This window comes from Simochromis diagramma, unplaced genomic scaffold (genome assembly GCF_900408965.1).
Source record: "Simochromis diagramma unplaced genomic scaffold, fSimDia1.1 OVJJ01000822.1, whole genome shotgun sequence".
Taxonomy (NCBI): domain Eukaryota; kingdom Metazoa; phylum Chordata; class Actinopteri; order Cichliformes; family Cichlidae; genus Simochromis; species Simochromis diagramma.
In genome coordinates this window covers 7,172,204-7,193,345 of record NW_024387520.1, presented here as the reverse complement: position 1 = coordinate 7,193,345, position 21,142 = coordinate 7,172,204, and the positions used below count along the sequence as shown (strand labels likewise).

At 40.7% G+C, this 21,142-nt stretch overlaps 2 protein-coding genes across 7 annotated transcripts; one reads left to right on the top strand and one right to left on the bottom strand.

Annotated features, from left to right (window-relative positions):
- The first annotated feature begins 549 nt into the window (after window positions 1–549).
- On the top strand, window positions 550–12,796 carry kdm2ba (lysine (K)-specific demethylase 2Ba). Of its 4 annotated transcripts, none has more exons than XM_040018987.1 (11): window positions 550–687; window positions 4,046–4,270; window positions 4,402–4,545; window positions 5,451–5,537; window positions 5,883–6,173; window positions 7,715–8,529; window positions 8,706–8,869; window positions 8,957–9,118; window positions 9,500–9,718; window positions 9,798–9,871; window positions 11,534–11,662. In XM_040018987.1, exons 1-11 carry the CDS (start codon window positions 634–636, stop codon window positions 11,546–11,548), a joined length of 2,250 nt encoding a protein of 749 aa, XP_039874921.1. In that variant the 5' UTR covers window positions 550–633; the 3' UTR covers window positions 11,549–11,662. The 4 variants fall into 4 exon arrangements, with proteins under 4 accessions (XP_039874921.1, XP_039874918.1, XP_039874917.1 ...); XM_040018985.1 differs by lacking the exon at window positions 9,798–9,871 and adding an exon at window positions 3,043–3,120 and having other exon boundaries at window positions 645–687; window positions 11,534–12,796; XM_040018984.1 differs by lacking the exon at window positions 9,798–9,871 and having other exon boundaries at window positions 552–687; window positions 5,892–6,173; window positions 11,534–12,796.
- A 699-nt stretch (window positions 12,797–13,495) lies between these two features.
- rnf34a (ring finger protein 34a) lies at window positions 13,496–20,776 on the bottom strand. 3 transcript variants are annotated; one of them, XM_040018991.1, is made up of 8 exons: window positions 20,609–20,776; window positions 19,865–20,083; window positions 18,746–19,132; window positions 18,229–18,291; window positions 17,694–17,895; window positions 16,082–16,111; window positions 15,821–15,862; window positions 13,496–15,301 (listed from the first exon to the last, which is right to left on the bottom strand). In XM_040018991.1, exons 1-8 carry the CDS (start codon window positions 20,612–20,614, stop codon window positions 15,114–15,116), a joined length of 1,137 nt encoding a protein of 378 aa, XP_039874925.1. In that variant the 5' UTR covers window positions 20,615–20,776; the 3' UTR covers window positions 13,496–15,113. The 3 variants fall into 3 exon arrangements, with proteins under 3 accessions (XP_039874925.1, XP_039874926.1, XP_039874927.1); XM_040018992.1 differs by lacking the exon at window positions 15,821–15,862; XM_040018993.1 differs by lacking the exons at window positions 15,821–15,862; window positions 16,082–16,111.
- Between the last annotated feature and the right edge of the window lie 366 nt (window positions 20,777–21,142).

Below are 21,142 nucleotides of genomic sequence, written 5' to 3'. Positions count from 1 at the left end.
ATGGCTGTATAGTTGGGAATTTTTTTAAAGTTTCAATTATTAAAGTAAAACACATTATCACATTATCAACATTTGATGACAAACGCCTGAATAAACTCACTGAGTGTTTTTGAAGTTTAATGCTATTTGTAAACTGCTAAGCCCATAAGGATTAAAAGGTTAAACGCATTAAATAAACCTTTGAAGAATTTGTTCTGCCACTGAGTCATACAGCCCATAGACTGCCTACAAACGCCAAGACAAAAGCAAAGACGGACGAGTGTGGGAGGGAGACATCTTGTTTTACCTGCTTATCTTTACTTCCTGTTTCATCGACGTTGCGTTAACATGCCACGTTAATTACATTTAGACGATTTTATTGTCATATGGATAGGGTGTTAATACAATAACGAACCATCCCAGAAACCTGTATATTTGTTAAATTTCTGTACAACCCTCTGCGTTTACGTTTCTTTCCAATACATTTTGAATTATAGTTGTGCCGTTTACGTTTTTTTACGTCAGTTTTGATATTTCCTATGGTTCGTGAACGCAGCCTGCAGAAGCTGCCTGTGTGTGTTTGGTGTGAAGGAGGGGGACGAACTTAGCTTGTTCAGCCATGTTAGTTTTCTCAAACGATGAGAGAGAGGAGACATGGCCTTGTCACTGAGCGGAGACGATGAGGAATATGATTCAGAATCTGAGCAGGTATTTTAATTTCGTGAACTCTACTTTGCTCTGTATGCTTCTCGATTTAAAGAAAGGGGTTTTGACGTTTTTTCCTTTTCATCAGTTACTTCAGGTGAATGTTTGTATCCGCTTTTCCTCTCTCTATGTAGGTTAGTCGGGTTGAAAGGAGAAGGTGTGTTTTAAACCTTATTCTTCGGTCAGCCAGGTAATAGCGAATAAACACAAAGCTAAATATTTGTACACATTTAAAAGAACTGGAGTTCCTCCTTTTTGTGTTCCGTGACCGTCCAAAAACACACCGTGTCCTCGCCTCCTAGACACCATCTATCTTGTTAGCCACAACCGACCCATTTTTGTACTGACCACCTCTTAATAGCGAGCAGCCTCATCCAGTGAGGTTACAGATCCGCGGCTGTGACCACAACCTCGTTATCATCCACTACCTTAACGGTGAAGGCCATCCGACTTTATGCTGGCCAACTTATGATTTTCTCGTGCACTTTGGTTAACCTGCTATATCGAAACTGTTTTTCATGTGATTGATTTCCTCTCACTTCCAAAACTTGTCCCACAACTCTGCGCCTTTAAGAAAGCTTTAGTCAAAAACGTTGAGGAAGCAGGGACAGAGAAAGGGGGTGGGGGTGGGGAGAGGGTAACAATGAAGTGCCTCTACTTCTGTTACTTAGTAGTCCAGTGGCCCCAAACTGGGCAAATGGGTTTGATTTTTAACAGAAATGTCTCCATTTTAAACTCTGCATAAAGCCTTAATGTGGCTTACAGGGGGGAACTTCTCATGAGTGGCATGGAGTGCATGCTCATTTGAGGTCAGCAGCATGGATACTTTCTCACAGGGCTCATTAGATATTGCACAAGTCTCTCCAGCACACAGTTGGCATGTACAGTTCAAGAGAAATGGGAGAAGTGCTGATGTAAGCGTCAGACCCCTGCTCTTACACAATGTTTATATCCACAACACTCACAAGCAGTGCAGCATCAAAGATCATATTTTGAAGTCTTCTGTTGTGACATATTATAGGGAGAGCAGCACATGTTATTTGTGCTAATTGAGCGCGGGCAGCAGATGAAGGCAAACGTGAGTTTCACTCGCTGACATCCACGCTGATGCTGAGTCAGAAGATTGTGTCACAGCAATATGGGCCATGTTTTTATTTGCAGGGCTCAGCAGCCAATTAGTGTCTGTAGCGTAGTGGTTTACACATTTGGCTACTAAGTGATCATGGGAGGAGATACATCTGGGATTTTTAAAAAAAAAAAAGCAGCCAAATAAAATTTGGAGACATGAGGGAATGGAGGACATGTCAGTTTTTTGTTGTGGTTTTAAACTTTGCATGGACTTTATTTGCTCAGAGACTCGGCCTTACTTTAGATATGCTATGTGAGACAAAGTCATGTGAGATAAGGTTAGAGAAATGGTGAGGTATCAGCCACACCTGCAGCAACAGCACCTGTCCTTTCTTCTGTGTTTCTTTCTCATATTTCCGTATTAGTCAGATGGATTAATGGAAAGCTTGGCACCATGAAAATAAGCTTTGCCTGGTTTGATCATTTAGCCTGGTTTTGCATAGATGCTCTGTCAGCAGCAGCAGCAGGCAAAGAACAACTTCTTGAGCTGACAGCAACACAACAGAAGAAACTCTGTTATGTAAAGGGATAGATCTAACAACGCGTTCCAAAATCCTCCTGGGGGAAAACGCTCCAAAGAGCAGTTTCTGTTAAACAAGAAGAAACATGTTGTCACTGTTGTTATTAACAATTTGCCGTGAAGCTTCTTTAGCACATATTTAGGGCTGGTTTCTCCACTCCTTCCAGTGAATATCATTCAGAAAGCAAGAGTGACGTTATCGTTTGCCTGGAACATCTTGTTTTACCTGTCTGCAACGCCTCAGTATCATCTTCCACATAAGACAACCGCAGAGGCTTGAATGATCTTAATTTATTGTAATTTGGTGTTTTATACAAATGAATGGAGTAATAATTGGTCAAAGAGCTGAAATGAGCCGTTGTGCGTGGGCCGTGTGTGATTTCGGTAATAGAATAAGAATAGATGACATCAGGAAAGTGCTCAGAGCACAAATCATAGCTCCACTCTGAGCTTATTTTTATCCATCTCTCTCAGTTTTTTTATTCAAACAGTTGCCATCAGAGAGGCAAATGTGTTGCCTAGGTAACCTCTCCTCCTGTGTGATTTGTCTTATTTTCATAGTGCTTTATATTGCCCTGCCATGGCAACAGGGAAGAGAGTAAGAAGGAGATGTGAGAAAATCACAAAATGAATTAAGGTTTCAGGATTCAGTTAGATAATTGGTTGCTTAAATTTCAGTCTGATCGTTAAATTACTGTTTTTATTTTTAGTCCACAGCATCACACAGTTGCTGCTTCCAGTGACTCAAATAAGAAGATTTGGAGTATGCTTTTGTCACAATTCTCAAGGTGACACCCTTAACCCTAAGCTTAACATGCACTGTGAGGACACAATTTCATTGACATGCCTACATTATGGGTACAGTTCAGTTTATATAGCGCCAAATCGCAACAGAAATTGCCTCAAGGTGCTTCATATCGTAAGGTAGAGACACTACCCTGACCACAGCTTTGTTTTTCTTTTTTTTAATTGTTAACTTGATTTAGAGTGAGTACTAGTTAACCCAGTAGCCAAGAAGCAAATCATTTGTTTAATCAGTAACACAATAATTGTATATCAAAAGCCTACAAACACCACTTATGTGTCGTTAATGTTCCATCCAATAGGAATCCAGTACTTTTTAAAGCAAAAACATGCAAATATTCACTGATTCCAGTTTCTAAAATGTGAGAACTTAATCCTTTTACTTGAAATGGTAATCTGAATACCTTATTTTGGGGTTAGTTTGAGAGATCATGATCAACTTAGAGGGGGAAATTTACAATTTTCAGATATTTTGTTGACAAAATAATTACTTAGGAAATATTAAGGGAAATTAATTGATGAAAATTAATATTAATTGCTGCTTAAGTATAAACTGTTTCCACATGGCTCTGTTTGCTGAAGGATAGTAAAATCCCAAGTTCAAGGTGGAACTAAACTAAATTCCTTGTTTAGTTAAGGAATTTTTTAGTAGCTGGGTCATATGACTCACATGTAATTAAGCAGCAGCAAGAATAGCCTATAAATAAATACATAATGCATGCATCACAGTTTGATGTCAGTGCCAGTTTGATGGGATTCCTTGTGCTGATTACTGTTATTTCAGCCGTTTGGTCTGATATCTGTTCACCTGTTAGCTTGCTTAAAGGTCCCGTGTCCATGTTCTCAATGACAGAGAGTCTCTTCATTTTGAGTTATCATCTAATGTCTCTTACGTTTTTTGCCTTCCAGCAGCGGGCAGCTAACCGGCCCAAACCCAAAATGGGGACGTCGTCAGCTGTTAAGCTGCCGTCCAACCGCAGCTCTTCCGGAGCCCGCCGCAGGAGGACACGCTGCAGAAAGTGCGAGGCGTGCTTGCGGTCTGAATGCGGGGAGTGTCACTTCTGTAAGGACATGAAGAAGTTTGGTGGACCAGGGCGCATGAAGCAGTCCTGCATCATGAGACAGTGCATCGCGGTGAGTCAGTAGAGCTTTAGAGCCAAAATTATCCATGAAGACATATAACACTGTCAGCTTTGTTTTTCGAAAGCATTCACTGCTTAATAAACTTTATTTCTGCTTGTTTTTTCTTTTTTCGCCCCATGCAGCCCGTGTTGCCCCACACAGCAGTGTGTGTAGTGTGCAAAGAAGCCGGGAAGGAGGACACACTGGAGGATGAGGAGGACAAGTTTAACTTTATGCTGATGGAGTGCTCCATCTGCAATGAGATCGTCCATCCCAACTGCCTGAAGGTACAGAAGGGCACCTACGTTGGGAACAGCTGAACAACTCCACCTCATCATTACAGTCATTGTGACGGTGACTCACAGTGTTGCAGTAATGTGCCAGGAATTTCAGATCATTGTAACATGACAGGAGTGACTCAGGCAGTTGAATCGCAGTCAGAGGAGATAATTGGGTAGAAATGTTGATGTTTACATAACGCTAAAAAAACTTTGTTTGTGATGTGGATCTTAAGATTTTACGGCTCCGACATGACACCATCACACTGAGGGTTTCACTGAACATACGCTTAAGAAAGCTTAAGAGGTCAGGAGTTTAAAAACAAACTCTCAGATTAAAAAAGAAACTGTATTAGATCATGACCAAAAAGGGCAACACACAGCACACACCCTGTTTGTAACCTGTTATGCGAAAACACAATTTGCTATTTGCATATGTTTGGTCAAACCAGTTTTTGAAGCATGGTCTGCATGTTTGTTTTGCATGCAAGAGCTAAGAATTTTTAATGCCATCAGCTAAATTCCTAAAAAGAGTAGAAAACAAACAAACAAAACAGAAAAAAGAGGCTGCCTCTTTGTGCCTCGTTACAGGTTTTTCCTAGCTGTTTTATTGTCTTGTTGCAGAAAATATTTGGAACCTCATACAGCAGTTTAGATTTGTAACAGCATATTTAGGCCGAGTTGAGATCTTTTAACTGTTTATACTTCCCTTTTCTGAGTAATCCATGAAGCAAGAGTTGGCATGTTTAACAGCGACTGAGGTTAAACTGTGCTGACCTGCCTAACAAGTACGCGTCACAACAGCCACTTTCACTTCCCTTGCCTTGTTTGCATTAAACACACTGAACACAGGACTGAGCGAGAGCTGGCAGTTCAAGTTGAAATCCGACTCATTTGGCCGTTGTTTTTATCAGGTGTGCGACGCTTCGGGGGTGGTGAATGATGAACTCCCTAACTGCTGGGAATGTCCTAAATGCAACCATGCTGGAAAGAGTGGAAAAGTGAGTACAAATATGTGTGTGTCACGGTTTTTATGTCAAGTTTCAGCTCATCAAGTGTGTTTTGGAAACAAAAGAGAATTAATTAGCATTACAGAGTTTTTGTTGCTTTCATTATTTCAATATTCGGTTAAAGCGTGTGTTGATCAACTTGCCACTTCCTGTTTATACTTTTGTCATCTTTCACATGTGGCAGTGAAGCAGGAAACCTCTGACTGCTGTGTCTTTTATGTTCTCGGTCACATTGATTTTGTTTATTAAACCATAGGAGCACTTTTAGGAACAGCGTCTTTTTCTTGTCAATATAGGCTAAAGGTATAAAGTTGTCTCGCAATTATTGTCCCTTTGGCATTGAAGCAAAAAAGGGGCCCGGGGTTCAAGTATGCCTCCAACCTCCCTGGCTCTTTGCTGAGGGAACAGAAGCCTGTGACAAAGGAGGAAGGGGATGCTTCTTCAGCAACTAAGAGGAGGTCAGACAAAGAGGAGACACCCAGGTACCGACCCGAGGAGTCTCTCAGCCGCCAGCCGCCGGTGCTTTCACCCAGCAACCTGCCACGGCCCCGGCCCGAGGACAAACTGAGGAAAAAGAGGAAGCTGTTTGATGATGATGAGGAAGAGGATCTCAGTGTGAGGAAGAAGGTTTGTATAATAATGTACAGTGTGTAAATGGAGCAGTATTTTGGGGGCTCTAGAGTGCGACCAAATTTTTCAATGGTGCGACTCAAAAAAAATCCTAGTGCGACCAGATGTTCGAGTAAAAAAAAAAAAAAAAAAAAAAAAAAAAAGTCTCAGTGTGGTCAGACATAGTCAGGGGCGGCACCTCTCTGATTGGCCGTGGTGCAGATATTCCTGTGGTCCTTCGTGTGTACGTTTGAAAGTGCAGGTGGATAGAATTCCACACAAAGACGTAAACACAGAGCGTGGACCCGACGCATCAGAATCAGTTTTCTCTTTCTTGGCTTTCTTACCCGACAGCACGTACACGGACACCCCGTTGTGGCTGAAAGCCGACAGCTCACTGATTCTGATGCGTCGGCGGGTCCGCGCGGTGTTTACGTCTTTTTTTTGTGCTAGATTCTGAGCTGCAGGTTTTGTCTCTCCAACCAAAATTCACTGAACCAGCAACAAAAGAAGCAACAAACTACGATTCACATTTGATGAATGTCGTCATTAATTCCCTCTGACTTTTGCTGTATTGCTTCCACCACGATAAAATCACACTTCATGCACAGCTTTCTCTCTCTGTGTACTTCAAGAATAGTTTCCCATCTCAAATCTCTGTTTTCGCCATTATTCATTCGCTTAATTACCCACCAGTCTACCGCTGTCTAACGCTTTTTTTTCTTTTTTTTTTCTTTTTTTTTTTTTTAATGACCTCAGACAAGAGAGGGCAGCAACTTCTGCTGTTCAATACTGAAGAAATTTAAACTTTTTAAAATTATGCAAAATTGCAGAATATTTTTAAGGTTATCTGCTATAAAACGCCAGACTGTCTGAGGCAAAACTGAATTGAATCCAATCGGGACCTTGTAAATCTGAATCGAAAGGACTATAGAAATCAATGATGATACCCAGCCCTAGTGAGTAGCCTAGGCCTGACAGAAGTGGATGTAGCTGTGGGTATTAAGATGTAAAAAGAGCTATTGATAACTTTTTTGTTAAGGCCTGATCCGTCTGAAATTCATAGCCAGTGCTCTGACAAGGAGCCATCATTCTCTGAACCCGAAAAAGCACAGTGTATCCAGAAAACACATTATGTGCTGCGATAAATGCACTGCCCAAGTGTCCCCTCTCCCCACTGCCTTTCAGCGGCAGGCAGCAGCAAACAGGTCGCCAGAGGAGGCCGATGTGATGATTCATTTTAACATTGTCTACAAAGTTACCAAAGAATGCCAAAGCACTGCAAGCACAAACACTTTTTCAGTAACTTATCTTTCTTGTAGAACTGTGCTCCAAATAAAGAACCTTGTGTTGACAAGATTGTTAGTTAATAATTTCTAAATCAATATTGTCTGTATGGACAGCAATATTCCCCCCAAAAAAGTGCACATGTAAAACTGCAGTGTTAAGTGATGCAGTTGAAAAATGTGGGTGCACCTAACTTTTAGGTGTATCAGTGCAAACGTGGCAAAAAGATCTAGAGCCCTGACATGTGGTTTTGTTTTATTTTGTTTCTCCAGGAAAAGTCAGATGATCCTTATTTTTCCAAACTTCTTCAACAAATCAAGAGAGAAGAGGATGATGAAGATGCTGAAGAAGAGGATGAAGATGGAAGGGAGCCTCTTTTCCAGAGCGGTGTAGAGAGGAAAGGGCGCTCTGGAGACCCTGAAGATGATGGGGATTACAGGGACTCCAAGAGCGACCTTTTGAATCTCAGCCTTAGAACACCGGTTGGAGACAGTGACCAGTCTCACTGTAGCTCTCCACAGGCCGGCCCCAGCAGTGAGGGCGGGAGCGAGACCCAGGAAAAAGGCCCGCGTCCAAAGGCTCGGCGTAAGCGGCGTTTACCTAACAGAGAGCTGAGTCGGGAACTGAGCAAAGCACTTACCCAGGAAATCCAGAAGACTGAGGACTGCATGGCCAATGAGAACCGGCAACCACTGAAGGCTGAACCAGAGACGGAAAACGAGGAACCGAAGAAGCTGTTCTGCAACGGCAATGAGCTCGGGGATCAGAGGGCCCACCTCAAGACCAAAGAGATGAATGGGAACTCCTGGGAGCTGCGACACTTCTACCCAAGTCAGATCACTCCGCTGGGCTTCAACAGGAGCACTCCGACAACCCGGCCGGTTCCTCCGCGCTCTCCACCCAAGTGTGTCCAAATGGAGCGGCACGTTATTCGGCCACCTCCCATAAGCCCGCCTCCCGACAGACTGCCTCTAAAAGATGGAAAAGCACACATTATCCAGCGAGAGCTCTGGATGAAGATATTCCGCTATCTCACACACCAGGAGCTGTGTGTGTGCATGAGAGTGTGCAAGACGTGGAACAGATGGTAAATGCACAGCACTATCTCAACAGTGATTTTAAAATATATTTCTGATGTTTACAGTTAGTGCAGAAGAGAAAAAAAACCCCTCTGAAATGTGGAGGAGCAGTTACAGTTTGGTTTAGAGTGTTCTGCCTTGACACAAAGACCTGACATTCAACACAAATCTTTATTTCTGCTAGGTGTTGTGACAAGAGACTCTGGACAAAGATAGATCTGAACCGCTGCACCTCAATCACCCCACTCATGCTAAGTGGGATTATCCGCCGACAGCCAGTCTCCCTGGACCTCAGCTGGACCAACATTTCCAAGAAACAATTAAGCTGGCTTATTAACAGACTGCCAGGTACTTAACTATAAGGGATTTTTGATCTAAGGTTACAGAACCCCCACCCCCCAAATCAATGTTTTAAAGTGCCGCTATATGTTTTAGGTCTGCGAGTGTTAAGGCTGTCAGGTTGCTCCTGGGCTGCTGTGTCTGCACTCTGCACCTCCAGCTGCCCTCTGCTGCGCACTCTCGATGTGCAGTGGGTGGAGGGACTCAAAGATGCACAGATGAGGGACCTCCTCTCCCCTCCCACAGATAACAGACCAGGTAAAGTACAACCACTATCATAAATGTGCCCTTTTCTCCTGCCTGCCATGCTGTTATGCATAAATGACACTCAAAGTTAAGTTTTAACAGCTGCAACATAAACACAGTTACTAATCATTTCACATTAACTTGTGTAAGTGTTAATTGCTAACTATTTTATAGAGCAACTCTTGGAGTGGGAAGCTTTTCAGTAGCTGGAAAGGTTATTGCTCTCATTCCAAACCCCAAAATAGATTTTTCCAGGAGGAGCTGCTTTAGTTTTACGTTTTCAAACTGAAACACAAGCGTGAACTTGAATGTCAGAGACTTTTATAATCTTGAGGTGTTGATCAAATTTAAAATTGTTCTGTGTTACTTTTTATTTGACCAACTAACTAACAGGCCAGCTGGATAACCGCTGCAAGTTGCGGAACGTGGAGGAACTGAGGTTAGCGGGGCTGGACATCACCGACACGTCTTTACGCCTCATAAGTCGACAGATGCCTTTGCTCTCCAGGCTGGACCTTAGCTACTGCAACCATATCAATGACCAGTCAGTCAACCTGCTGACAGCAGCAGGGACCACAACCAGAGATTCCCTCACAGAAATCAACCTCTCAGGTGAGATGTTGAATCAGAGCGTGGAGTCATGGGAATATACAGGCATCAGGCTTTTTCATGTTTGTTTTTTTTCCAGCAGGCTTGCATACAAGTTCAGCTGGGCGGCTGAATTCAAATAAATGGCACACTTCCTGTCCTTTAAATAACCTGATGGTCAGTCTAAACTCATACTTCCATATAATAACACAGAAAGCACCTCTGTTAGGACAAAATAGAACTTGTCATAAGACATACAATGATTGATATATTTATTGAGACTGGGTGTGTCTGTTTCCAGTGTCTCAAGTGTTTGTATTGTTTGTGTTGGTGTCTCTTTTGGGTGCCAAAATAAAAACAAACAAAAATTGAAACTAATAAAAAAAAAAAAAAAAAAACAAGTAAACCAACTCTGTAAAATAAACTGCAGTCAAAATAAGTGTTTAAAATTATATAGAAGTTTTCAAAAGTAATGGAAAATACAAGACAATAACAACTCTTGTGTTAACCACAGAGGAAGAAGGCGAAATAGGGGGTTTTGCTAAAGCATCGATATTAGCCACTAAATTATTTAAATGCTGTGGGTTGTGCTTGATTGTTCCAGGAAATTATATACTTGGACTTGAGATGAATAAATAGATTAGTATACTTAGCATTGGTTAGTTTACTTCCTTTAATATGCTGCTTTTAGCATTTCAGCTACTGTGCACTTAGCTTGTGTTTTTTTTTTTTTTTTTTTTGGTTTGAATTAGCAACAGTACTCAGAATTACAATCTTCTTTACTGTCATTGTGTAAAATGTAAAAAACAAGACAAAATGCAATGCTTTGCAAATATTGTAAACACATATTTTATTCATAACAGAACATAGATGACATCTCAAATGTTTAAAATAAGAAAATGTTACAATTGTAAGAAAAATATTAGCTTGTTTTGAATCTGATGGCAACAAAATGTCTCAGGAAACTAGGACATGTACTTGGCATTGTTGTGGTGGGAGCATATGTTGTTCTAAAAGCTGTATATAGCTTTCAGCATTGATGGTGCCTTTCCAGATGTGCAAGCTGCCAGTTCCATAGGCACTAAAGCCCCCCCATACCGTCACAGATGGTAGTAAGCTGGATGACAAGCCCTCTCCTCTTTAGTCCAGAAAATCAGGTGTCCGTGGTTTTTAAAAATAATTTGACATTTTGATTTTTCTGACCACATAACAGTTTTGCTCTCAATGACAGAATCATGGCTGTTTTTAGTTCTGTACCACCTGAGGGCCAGGAGATAACAGGCATCCGATATTAATTGTTGATCTTGTCTGCTGTGAGGAGATTTCTCCAGAATTGTGAGGGCAGTGTTTTGTAAAGCCTGTCTTCACTTCTAAAGAACTCCAAGTGTCTCTTTAAGATGCACTTTTAATAACCAGACATTACTGGCCTGTTGCCAATTAACCCAATTAGTTTAAAAATATTCCCTCAGCTGCTTCTTCTTAGTACCACTTACTGTTTTGGCCTTTTGTTGCCTCCATCCCAATGTTTGAGTTTTTGTGAGACATGCTGCTGCCATCAAATTAAAAATGAGGTAATATTTTTCTTAAAATTGCACATTTTCTCAGTTTTTTGTGTACTGTTTTGAAAAAAGGAAATGCGCGAGATCTGCAGATCATTGCTTTCTGCTTTTATTTACATTTTAGTCCCAGCTTTTTCAAAGTCCCCGGTTTACATTTATAGCAATAAAGCCCAGTTTTTGAATACCAGATGTGATTAGTCTGGAGACGTATACATTTTTAAATTAGCAGGACTGACAGTTTTCTGTTCTTCTAACCCTTTTTCCTTGCCTCATTTTTCAGTGTGTAACAGAGTAACGGACCATTCCTTAAATTTCTTCAAGCGCTGCGGAAGCATCTGTCAGATAGACCTTCGCTTCTGCAAGCAGGTGACCAAGGCAGCCTGTGAAAGGTTCATCGCAGAGATGTCTGTGAGTGTACCATTTAAATTGAAAGAGGACAAATTGCTGCAGAAGATAAGCTAGTTCCCAACAGGGCAAACAATAAAAGGACTTCAAAGATGGTCTTTGCACTTAATGGAACAACTGGTCCTGTGATAAGTCTCTGAATCACTGTCAGTAAACTGAAGTGAAAGATTGAGGTTGACTGGATGGAAGCCTTGGAGTCTAATGTCAGGAGGTGACAAACATTCACTGGACGTGTTAAGAAGAGATGGCATGCATGTGTTTCTTTTGAGACTGTACTTTTATAAAGACCTGCTTGTAATTGACTCCTGGGTTATTTTTATTCCTTAAATATTTGAAAAACAGTATTTTTATAGCAGCAACATTTCATGAGTTTACAGTGTCTCAGGAACTATTATCACAGAGAGACTGTACCGTGAACTGAAAATGATCTCCTTCAGTTTGCCCTCTTGTAACAGTCTGCGTGCCAAAATGTACATTTGAATTTAACATCACTTCAGTATCAGAGAAATAAAATAGCATGTACAATATATCTGATCATAAAAATATTTAGAATGTCTTTTTGATGAAGATAAAAAAACAAAAAAAAAAAGATAAACAAATTTCATATTCTGTTACACCCTCATGCCTTCAGTTACATTACTACTTTAAACTGTGGAGTGTTTTTGCTTTATGGGGTTTTCAACAATATTTCAATATTAATTTATTGATTGTTTTTTATTACTGTTTGTATTTATTCAGTAAGTTGACATAGGTGTGTCACATAGCTGGGTCAAATAATTAGTACAAGTAATTTATCAGGGTGATTTAAGCCTGTTGCAGCTCCCAGCGGGTGAAGTTCAACACCCAAAAGTTAGTAACAGGAAGCTGACTGTCCCAGCAACTGTGAAACTGACTTTGTGATAATACAGTAATCCCCCACACATCTGTTTTCACCTGGTTCTGGTTTATATAATCTGCTAACGCTGACCTTTGCAAATAACTCATTTGCATAGTTTTGAACCTATACTCCCTACAGTAGGTGTTGTATTTTGGTTGTTGTGCTGTAATTGATCACCTCAGGTGAATGTGATGTTTATATTTGTAAATCCAAAAATGATGTGCTAATATGCATTAAAAGAATTTCATTTGTACCATTAAAGCGAGGCTTTGCTCTTTTCTCTTTTTTCCCATATTCTCACAGGGCTAATAGATTTTACCTAATTTGTACATTTGGCACAAGCCAAGTTTGTTTGTACTGTTTGTACTGTTGCCTCACAGCAAGGTGGTCCTGGGTTTGAATCCACCATCTGTTCGTGGTCTTTCTCCAGCTTTCTTCCACAGTCCAAAGACATGCAGTTAGGTTCATTGGTGCTTTTAAATGACCCATAAGTGTGAATGAATGCCTGCCTCACTGTTAGTCGTGTGAAAGACTGGCAACCTGTCCAGTGTGTACCCCACGTCTCACCCTATGACATCTGGCATAGGATCCAGCCCCCTCATGACAGATGGGTGGATGACTTGCAAAAAAGTCATTTGTTTGCCAAATATCAGAGAAATACAATAAGAGGGTTTAAAATAATTTTCTTTTTACCACTTTTTGAAGTAGTGAAATCAGATCAAGTTAACTTTTGTTTGTGTTTAAGTTGTAAGAAATTATTGGATTGATTTTTGTTTATATTTTCTCACAAATTTAACGCCATACAATTTTAGAGAATGAAGTAAGAAGTGTGTTCTAAAACAAACCTCTCATCGCCACCCAGGCCTTGTCTTGAACAATTTTGTGTTTGGAACTTAAAAGGCTGTGACATGATCACTTCCTCAGTAATCATTAGCCAGGACAGTAAAAGACACATGCAGATTTCAATTGAAATTTTAATTACCAAAATAAAAAGTTCAACATTCCCAAATACAAAGACCAAACCTAGCACACAATTAAACCCTCTGTAAAAGGAAAAAAGTGCAACCTGATCCGCTACTGTGCATGACTGTAGCGGACATCTTTACTGTAATAGCAGCAATTTTGACTTTGTGGGTTACAGTACAGAGCGAAAAGCTTGTGAAAGAGCAGGGTTTTGTGGGAAAATAAAAGCAGAGAATTTGTTTCAGGGGTAGGGGCAATCTAAGGAGTAGGATATGACCTATCTGGTGTAATAAAGCAGTGTCATGCTCTGGTTCAAGCAAATTAATGCAGATTAAACACATTTTAAATCACCTGACAGGAAAAATGTAAACCTCTAAATATAAACTGAACCCAATCCCTGGGCCACTTCAATCAAATAAAAAAAAAAAAAAAAAAAAAAAATAGATATATACATATCTCATATGGATCCATATATGCAAATATACATCAGCAAGTCATTAACTTCTATTTACTTCCTATATCACAGGTGTCAGTAAACTCATAGCTATATCTTTGAATAGTTAGTTCAATACATTACTCCTACATGAGAAAATTCAACTCGTTAAGACACTTCATTCCATTCTCAACAATACACGACAAATAAAAACAAAACAAAAAAAACAGTTCAGCGGGAGGTGGTTGGGGAAGGTGGTGGGATGAGTTAGCACCGGTTTTTGTACTTTGTCTCCACTAAAGAGACAAATCAAGAGGTGACAGCGGAGGTTAGCTATTGCTGTAACAGACGTTGTGTGATCATTTAAAATGTGTAATGCATACAAGTAGCTATGTAACAAAATAAGTGAACAATTATATGTCAACTCCATCTGAAAAATCACAGCGGCTTTGAACTCAAACAGCTCAAAGATAAGCACGTATTAACTCAGCTACTATTAGGTCGCTTGTGAGTAGTGGATCAACACACAGTTGTGAAGAAAAGTGCTTTCTGGTCAAACATGCTGAGGAATCAACAATCCAACACTAACCCTCACAGCTGAAGGAAGGGGGGGGAAGAGAGAAAAAAAAAAAAAAGAAAAGGTGAGAAGCATAAGGGCATGACGCATTATTTGGCACCTAGTTCACACTCTCCTATGTTGAGCTTCAGCGTGTGCCCTCGCCCTCATGAAGATATGTAGTCACTTGCAGCAGTTGTTAAGTGAGGTGCTCTCAGGAATGCCCAGCAGAGTAGAGAACCAGCTACAGTTTACAGGCAGATCTGAGGGTGAAGCGTTGTTTAACAAGACTGCACGCGGCTCGTGCCGCACATTCTTTGCTTTGAAAAACTGTAAGAAATACATTTAAGACATTTGAGAATAAACACAGATATGGAAGATATGTTAACTTGAGGAATGACTTGCTGGAGGGTACGTTCCTACGCTCTGCCCACTCGTGAAAGCGAATAGTCAAAATTCTTCAGAAAGACATTTCTTAGATTTCACTGTGCAAATAAAGTGAGACCTCAGGGAATACAAACATCCACAGACTGAGTCTTTTGGGGATTTGAAGGTTACGAGCTGCATTGTTGAGGTTAAGGTACAGTCTCAGTCTGAAGCAGGTGCAGTGGTGCTGCAGAGGTGCATTAGGATTTGAAGACGTGCACAGCTCTCACGACGTACTGCCTGCAGATCGGGCATTCGTTCATCCTCTTGCCGCACTTGGTGCAAGTGACCATGTGTCCACACTCCAGGAGGACGCAGTCGATCGTAGCGTCCATGCAGATCCTGCAGAGGTTGTCGTCGTGAATCGTCAGTGGACAGTTCTCCCCATCTGCGAGAAAAGAGAGTGATATATCCACACAATGAGTAAAGGGTAAGAGAGCACTGGAATACTCAAAGCTTCACAAAGCACCCTTGTCTGATCGAGGTAGGTCATGCCCACAATCGCCTGCAAAATAACAACCCCTGAGGTTTCTAAGTGTCAAGATGTTACTATGTCAACCACACAATTTTGATCTCTAGAAGCAAGCTCAGAGTGAACACACAGGGCTGACATACTCCAGTTTTCAATATAATTACTTCACATATTCAACACACACACACGAATAGATGAGACTGAAGGAGATTGATCCACCATGAAAATCAATCTTCAATTTTCTTAAGTGGGATAAATGAACATTCGACTTTCATCCTCAATGCAACATCAATATCCCCTCACAGGAAGAACCACGTATGGAAATGTTTCAAAGAAATGGGTCGAATGGAAAATGAGAACAGGTTCACAACGAACACTGGTGCGGTGCAGATGGGTTCATAGATGGAACATGTGACCACAAGGTATAAGCCTTACCTCCAATGGCACCATTGCAGATGGGAGGGGGGAAGGTCATCACTTTATGAGGGAGGAGTAAAGCAAGCGCGAGACATATCAACAGGAGTCTAAACGAAAAACTCGTTCAAATGACCCTACCTGTGTGAGTTATCAATAGCACTCGCAGTAAATAATATTGTCAGAGGAAGCAGAGATATTTAGTTTCAGTGGTTAAAAACAGGATGTAGTTCCAACAATGACATCTAGGACACTGCACACAGAAGTTGGGTGAAAACTTACCTGTGGTTACAGTGCTGCTCACATTTTCCACTGCAAGAGAAATAAATGAAATGTACTGACACACTTCATTCGACCACACAACATGATGCAGTTGAAAAGGTTTGTAAACTCTTTGAAGTTAGCTGGATTTCTATGTTTAACTTGCTGATAAAATGCGGTCTGATATTAATTATAAACACAGCTCTACTTCTACTGTCTTTATTATCTTTATTACTGGCTCACAGTACAGGCTGGAGAAGGTTAACTCTACAGTTTATTAAATGGTACAGTCTGTTTTTGTAAGCAACCACAGCTTTTTTAAACATTTCCTATAGCTGCCCGAGACTTGCACAACTGTCAGGAGGAATTTAGATTCAAGCCGCCTACATAATGGTTTCAGTTCATCAGTAATTCTAAAATATCTTGATTCTTCTTTAGGTCATCTCAGTTAAATTAAGGTCAGGACTTCTGATTTTCTCCTATTCACAGCAATGGCTGTAAAAAAAAAAAAAAAAAAAAAAAAAAAAGACTTCTGGTCCTCTAGATGTCTGTAGGACAGGGCCTCAGTGACTTATTTTGGATTATACCGAATAAGAAATTAGCTTTAGTTTGTAAATCTTGGTTATACTACATTCCAAAAAACAGGATTATGGATGTTGTGCTGCCGGCTTGTGATTGACAAGTTGTTAGCTAATAAGCACCGCAGCAATTTCCTAATGTTGTAAACCTGCTCAACATTTGGCAATAAACCCCATTCTGATTCTGATTCTGATAAGTAAGCACTTTCACTGTTAGCCTAGCCACCCTCATCAAATCAGTTTGTATTTATTTCTTTTTCAAATGAAAAAAAAAAAAAAAAAAAAAAAAAAAAAGATGGCAAGGATGAAAATACAAATCTCAAGACTTCAAAACACAACAGAAAAAAACAGATGACATCACGGTAGCTACGCCCACCTTTTACACTGTGCACTGACCGCGCTTCACAGATAGGTGTGAAGGACTTTTCTTCACTCCAAACATACCGCTGTGTTCACTTAAACTTTTGTTGGCTGAACATATCCTACAATAATGTCCTACAACTTTTAGGATATCCAGAAGATCTGTAGTAGTTTACGTTAATCGTATCCTATTGTTCAGTGATTTTTCTCAAAATTTACACATGACCAAAGATTTCAGCCTTCTGAGAGACTGAGCAGGCTGCTTAATGCTTCACACCACACCAGTCGCTTTTTGTTCTTGAGAACAGCAGACTTAATAAAGACATGCAAGGACTGGTTACTAACCTGAAAGGTAACCTCTATCCTCTATTACCTGAACACTGGACTTTTTAGAGAAGTAATTAGCACAGAGGTTAATAAACTCTTCCAGCCTGGACTGTGAGTATCTATTCAGAGTCTTTAATAAAGATGCGACAAAATGAGTGTTTGTGTTTTATTAGTTTAGTCACATTTGTCTGTGATTGTTATTTAGATGAAGATAAGACCACGTTTATGTGCAAAAGATCTTAACTATTACAAACATTTTATATACTATAGATGATTTCTATAGGAAATAAAAAAACAGGACTGCTTTAGAGCTGACAGCCCCCCCTCCCCCCACAAGATTTAAACACAGTAAGAAAGTTAATACCCACATGATTTCCTGTTCTCTTCAGTCTCCCTGTAAAGTCTGCTGACACGCTCCACCAGCTCCCACTTCTCACAGCACCCTGAATAGTTGACAAAATTCCTGGCCAGTATCTCTTTCAGCTGCCTGACAGACAGGCCCTCAATATCCCGTAAACTGGAGATGTCTGAGAGGGATGCTCTGGCCCAACGTCGAGTCTGAGGACTAACCTACAGGACAGGAAACACCACTAAATGAAATATTATGCACACAATACTCTTTTTTCATCATATTCTGCTTCTTGTTAATCATTATAATTTATTTGTTTGTTTGTTTTTTAAACTGTCTGCAAACATGAACGCATAACTGAGTTTTCATATCTCCAAGTAAGCAGAACTGTTTCTGGGATCTTAGATGAATAAAATTCTTTTCATTGATTTTCAACCCAAGTCACCCAAAAGCATCTAAGCATTCATCACACTGCTCTCTAATACTTGCACCACAGTTTTATCAGCAATAATGCATGAATTCACTTTTATTAAAAGGAAAATAAATAGAAAGACCTCAGGAGTGTCTTCACTGGGATCCAAGTTGAGAAGAGACACTGATGTACCGTCTCCCATATCCTAAAAGGCAACAACAAACATAGTATGCACTGCACACAAGAAGCATGCCGCCAACAGAAGATTAGGATTAGACAGACCTCAGCCAGCCCATTGATACACTGGAAACAACAATGCCTGGTACGTTCCATTCAAAGACAAGCTTACTGCTCTATAATCAGGCCTGGTACAAGTATTTATAGTGGCTCCTGGCTGCTTGAGGTTGGGCTCTCTTCTAGCTTATTTGCTTTCTTTTATTGCTTTCTAGAGTCCTGATTTGTTTTTATTTAGTTTCAAACTTTCAAATTTAGCTGAAAGGATGAGCAGTGAACTCTAACCGACTCATTTTCTGGAAAACACTCACGTGAATTTCTTAGAAATGTATGCGTTGCACCAACAGAAAAGTATTACTACATAAATATCTGTAGAGGTCTGGAGAGTATGTTATTTGCATACATGTGTTTAACCTGGTTCTGACCTGGTTGGTGTCAGAGCTATCGCTCCTGCTGAGCGCTTCCTCCTGAGAGGCAGCGAACGCAGACAGCTCGGAGGCAGACTGTGTGGTAGAAGGGGTTGGAGTGTACAGGGAACGCGACTGAAGGCTGGTCATGTCGGGGTCCTCCTCTTCCTCGATTCCTTGATGACAGAGAACCAAGTCCACCAGATCTTCCTTCTCCCTGCAGGTGTCGGTCGGGATGTTACGCAGCAGCAAGTACTGACGCAGGTCCTTCACTCTGAGACGCATGAGCCGCGGCCGCTGAAAGGCCGTCGCCTTCAGCAAATGACACGTGGCACAAATGCGTAAATTCTCCTGAAGCACGGAGCACAGAGAGCAGAAGCTCTTCTTGCAGTCGCAGCAAATATACTGAGGAAGAAAAACAAGGTGATGGAAATGAGGGAATTAGTGATTTATGCACACCTTCCGCCATGTGCTACTGCAAGGTATCTCATCGCAGGAAGATGTCACAGACAAAAATGTAACCTGTCTCATTATCCTCCTTATATGCACATATATTTTATAATAAATATTGCTATTACAGTCAAAACAGGAAAAATACCAAAACCATTTAATAAATCACTGAATGCCACCAGAGCTTTATTGCATTTCTATCACTCACATCTGCTCTTCCCATGCAGACAGAGACAGGAGGTGCTTTCTTTTATGTGACAAACATCAAAGAGTAATAAATGCAAGATATGGGATTAGACCGGCATGGTGGTGTGCAGAGGGTTCAGACAGAATGAGAGCCTGAGCATGAAGATATTAGAGCACTAGCATGTTGGTCCATCTGCCTCCCAACTTGTGCCTTTTTGTCCCAGGACAAATAAATATTCATCATGTCAGCACTCTAGAAAACCAGTTAGCCTCTTTTTAACTATTTGAATTCGTTTAAACCTTTATAATTACATGCTTTTTTCTTCAAAAAAAATAAAAATTAAAATATGAACACCCATTAAAAATGCACATGAGAAAATGAGCTAAGCACGCACACTCTCCATGCCCACAGTACTTCTGTCTAAATAATTCATTTAATATGTTTCCTCCTTATCAGACCAGGTAATATGCTTGTATTAGACAGAACACCCAGGCACCTACCTTCCTCCTGAAGACTGAGAAGGCCTGACCACAGGCCTTGCATACAAGACTGGGACTCCCTGAGCTGGTGGGCGGGTACGTGGAATATCCCGCACTGGGGGCAAATCTGAAGGGTCCAGCACCGGCCCCGAACCCTGGCTGCTGGCCTCTGACGGCCCCAGTACCCATGACTTCATTCAGCAGACCACAGCATGAAGCCCACATGGAAGAGGCCCCTGCCTGACATTTACAAAACACCTTTACTTCAGTATTTAGTGTCTTCACGTTGAATCCTGAAGAACATCTTGTTCTTACTGACAATATGTCAACCACAAAGGCCCATCAGTATAATTTATACACGGTTACCACAAGCACCACAAGGTCACATATATGTGCATATTATACATGATTATAATACATGAAACTACTAGAAGGGGTTTGTACGAGCTGTTCATAAAGCACAAGATGTGAATAGATAAAGTAAATGTCAACAGTAAAAGCACTTAAGGTACCTAATGTCACAAAAAAGCAGAAAAAAAGCTAGACCAATATTCACCTGGAAACCTAATGTAACTAAATAATCTTAACGTCAAATCAGTGTTGAGTGACAGGTGCCAGAGTGGCTGTTTGTCCGGCCGTTTTGAGTATTTAGCCAGCACAAGCCCAGAAACGTCAGCGACCTGAAGCTTGCGTTAGCCGTTTGGTGCTAGCGAAAATCTAATCAGACAGATAATTGGAACAAAGGTTATGTAAAGAAAAAAATACCTTCATTGCAACTCCGGCGTGTCTACCAAGACAAAAGAGACTGTCAGTGTAACCATTGCAATGCGTAGCGTCGCTTATTTAGATAAAGTATCTTCTCTGAACGTAATGTGATGAAACCAACTCCCGAGTCCACCACCGCTGTACTGCTGCTTCTGTGGTCTTATTACTGCCAGGCGACGCATTAGTGCCACCTACTGTTAACTTGCAGAAATTGTCCACAAAAATGAACAAAAATATGTAGGCACTTTATAATCAAATTTCGCCAAAACAAACACAAATGAAGATAATAATTTTAGAAGATAAGATAGAATGATTCGCAGACAGTGATAATCCTATCTTTGCTCTGAAACAGACAAACAAATATTAATTTAAGTTTTAATTCATCATCATTCCACAAGTGTGCCCCTTCTAATTCTTCTCAGGTTGCCACTCTTTGAACCATAAACAGATACTTCAATAATGACTGTTTTGTTTTTTTTATACATATGCTCTTGTAATTCTATTTATACGGAGCTTTTGCGAGATCTCGCAATA

Bases quoted from the DNA above. Each gene is read 5' to 3' on its own strand.
- kdm2ba (XM_040018983.1), top strand. From the start codon at position 634: ATGGCCTTGTCACTGAGCGGAGACGATGAGGAATATGATTCAGAATCT. The intron at 4,271-4,401 runs GTGAGTCAGTAG...CGCCCCATGCAG, and splicing joins TCATGAGACAGTGCATCGCG to CCCGTGTTGCCCCACACAGC. The intron at 6,174-7,714 runs GTTTGTATAATA...TTGTTTCTCCAG, and splicing joins ATCTCAGTGTGAGGAAGAAG to GAAAAGTCAGATGATCCTTA.
- rnf34a (XM_040018991.1), bottom strand. The intron at 18,292-18,745 runs GTCAGAACCAGG...GTTGCCTTTTAG, and splicing joins ATAGCTCTGACACCAACCAG to GATATGGGAGACGGTACATC. The intron at 15,302-15,820 runs GTAAGGCTTATA...CTTTTCTCGCAG, and splicing joins CTGCAATGGTGCCATTGGAG to ATGGGGAGAACTGTCCACTG.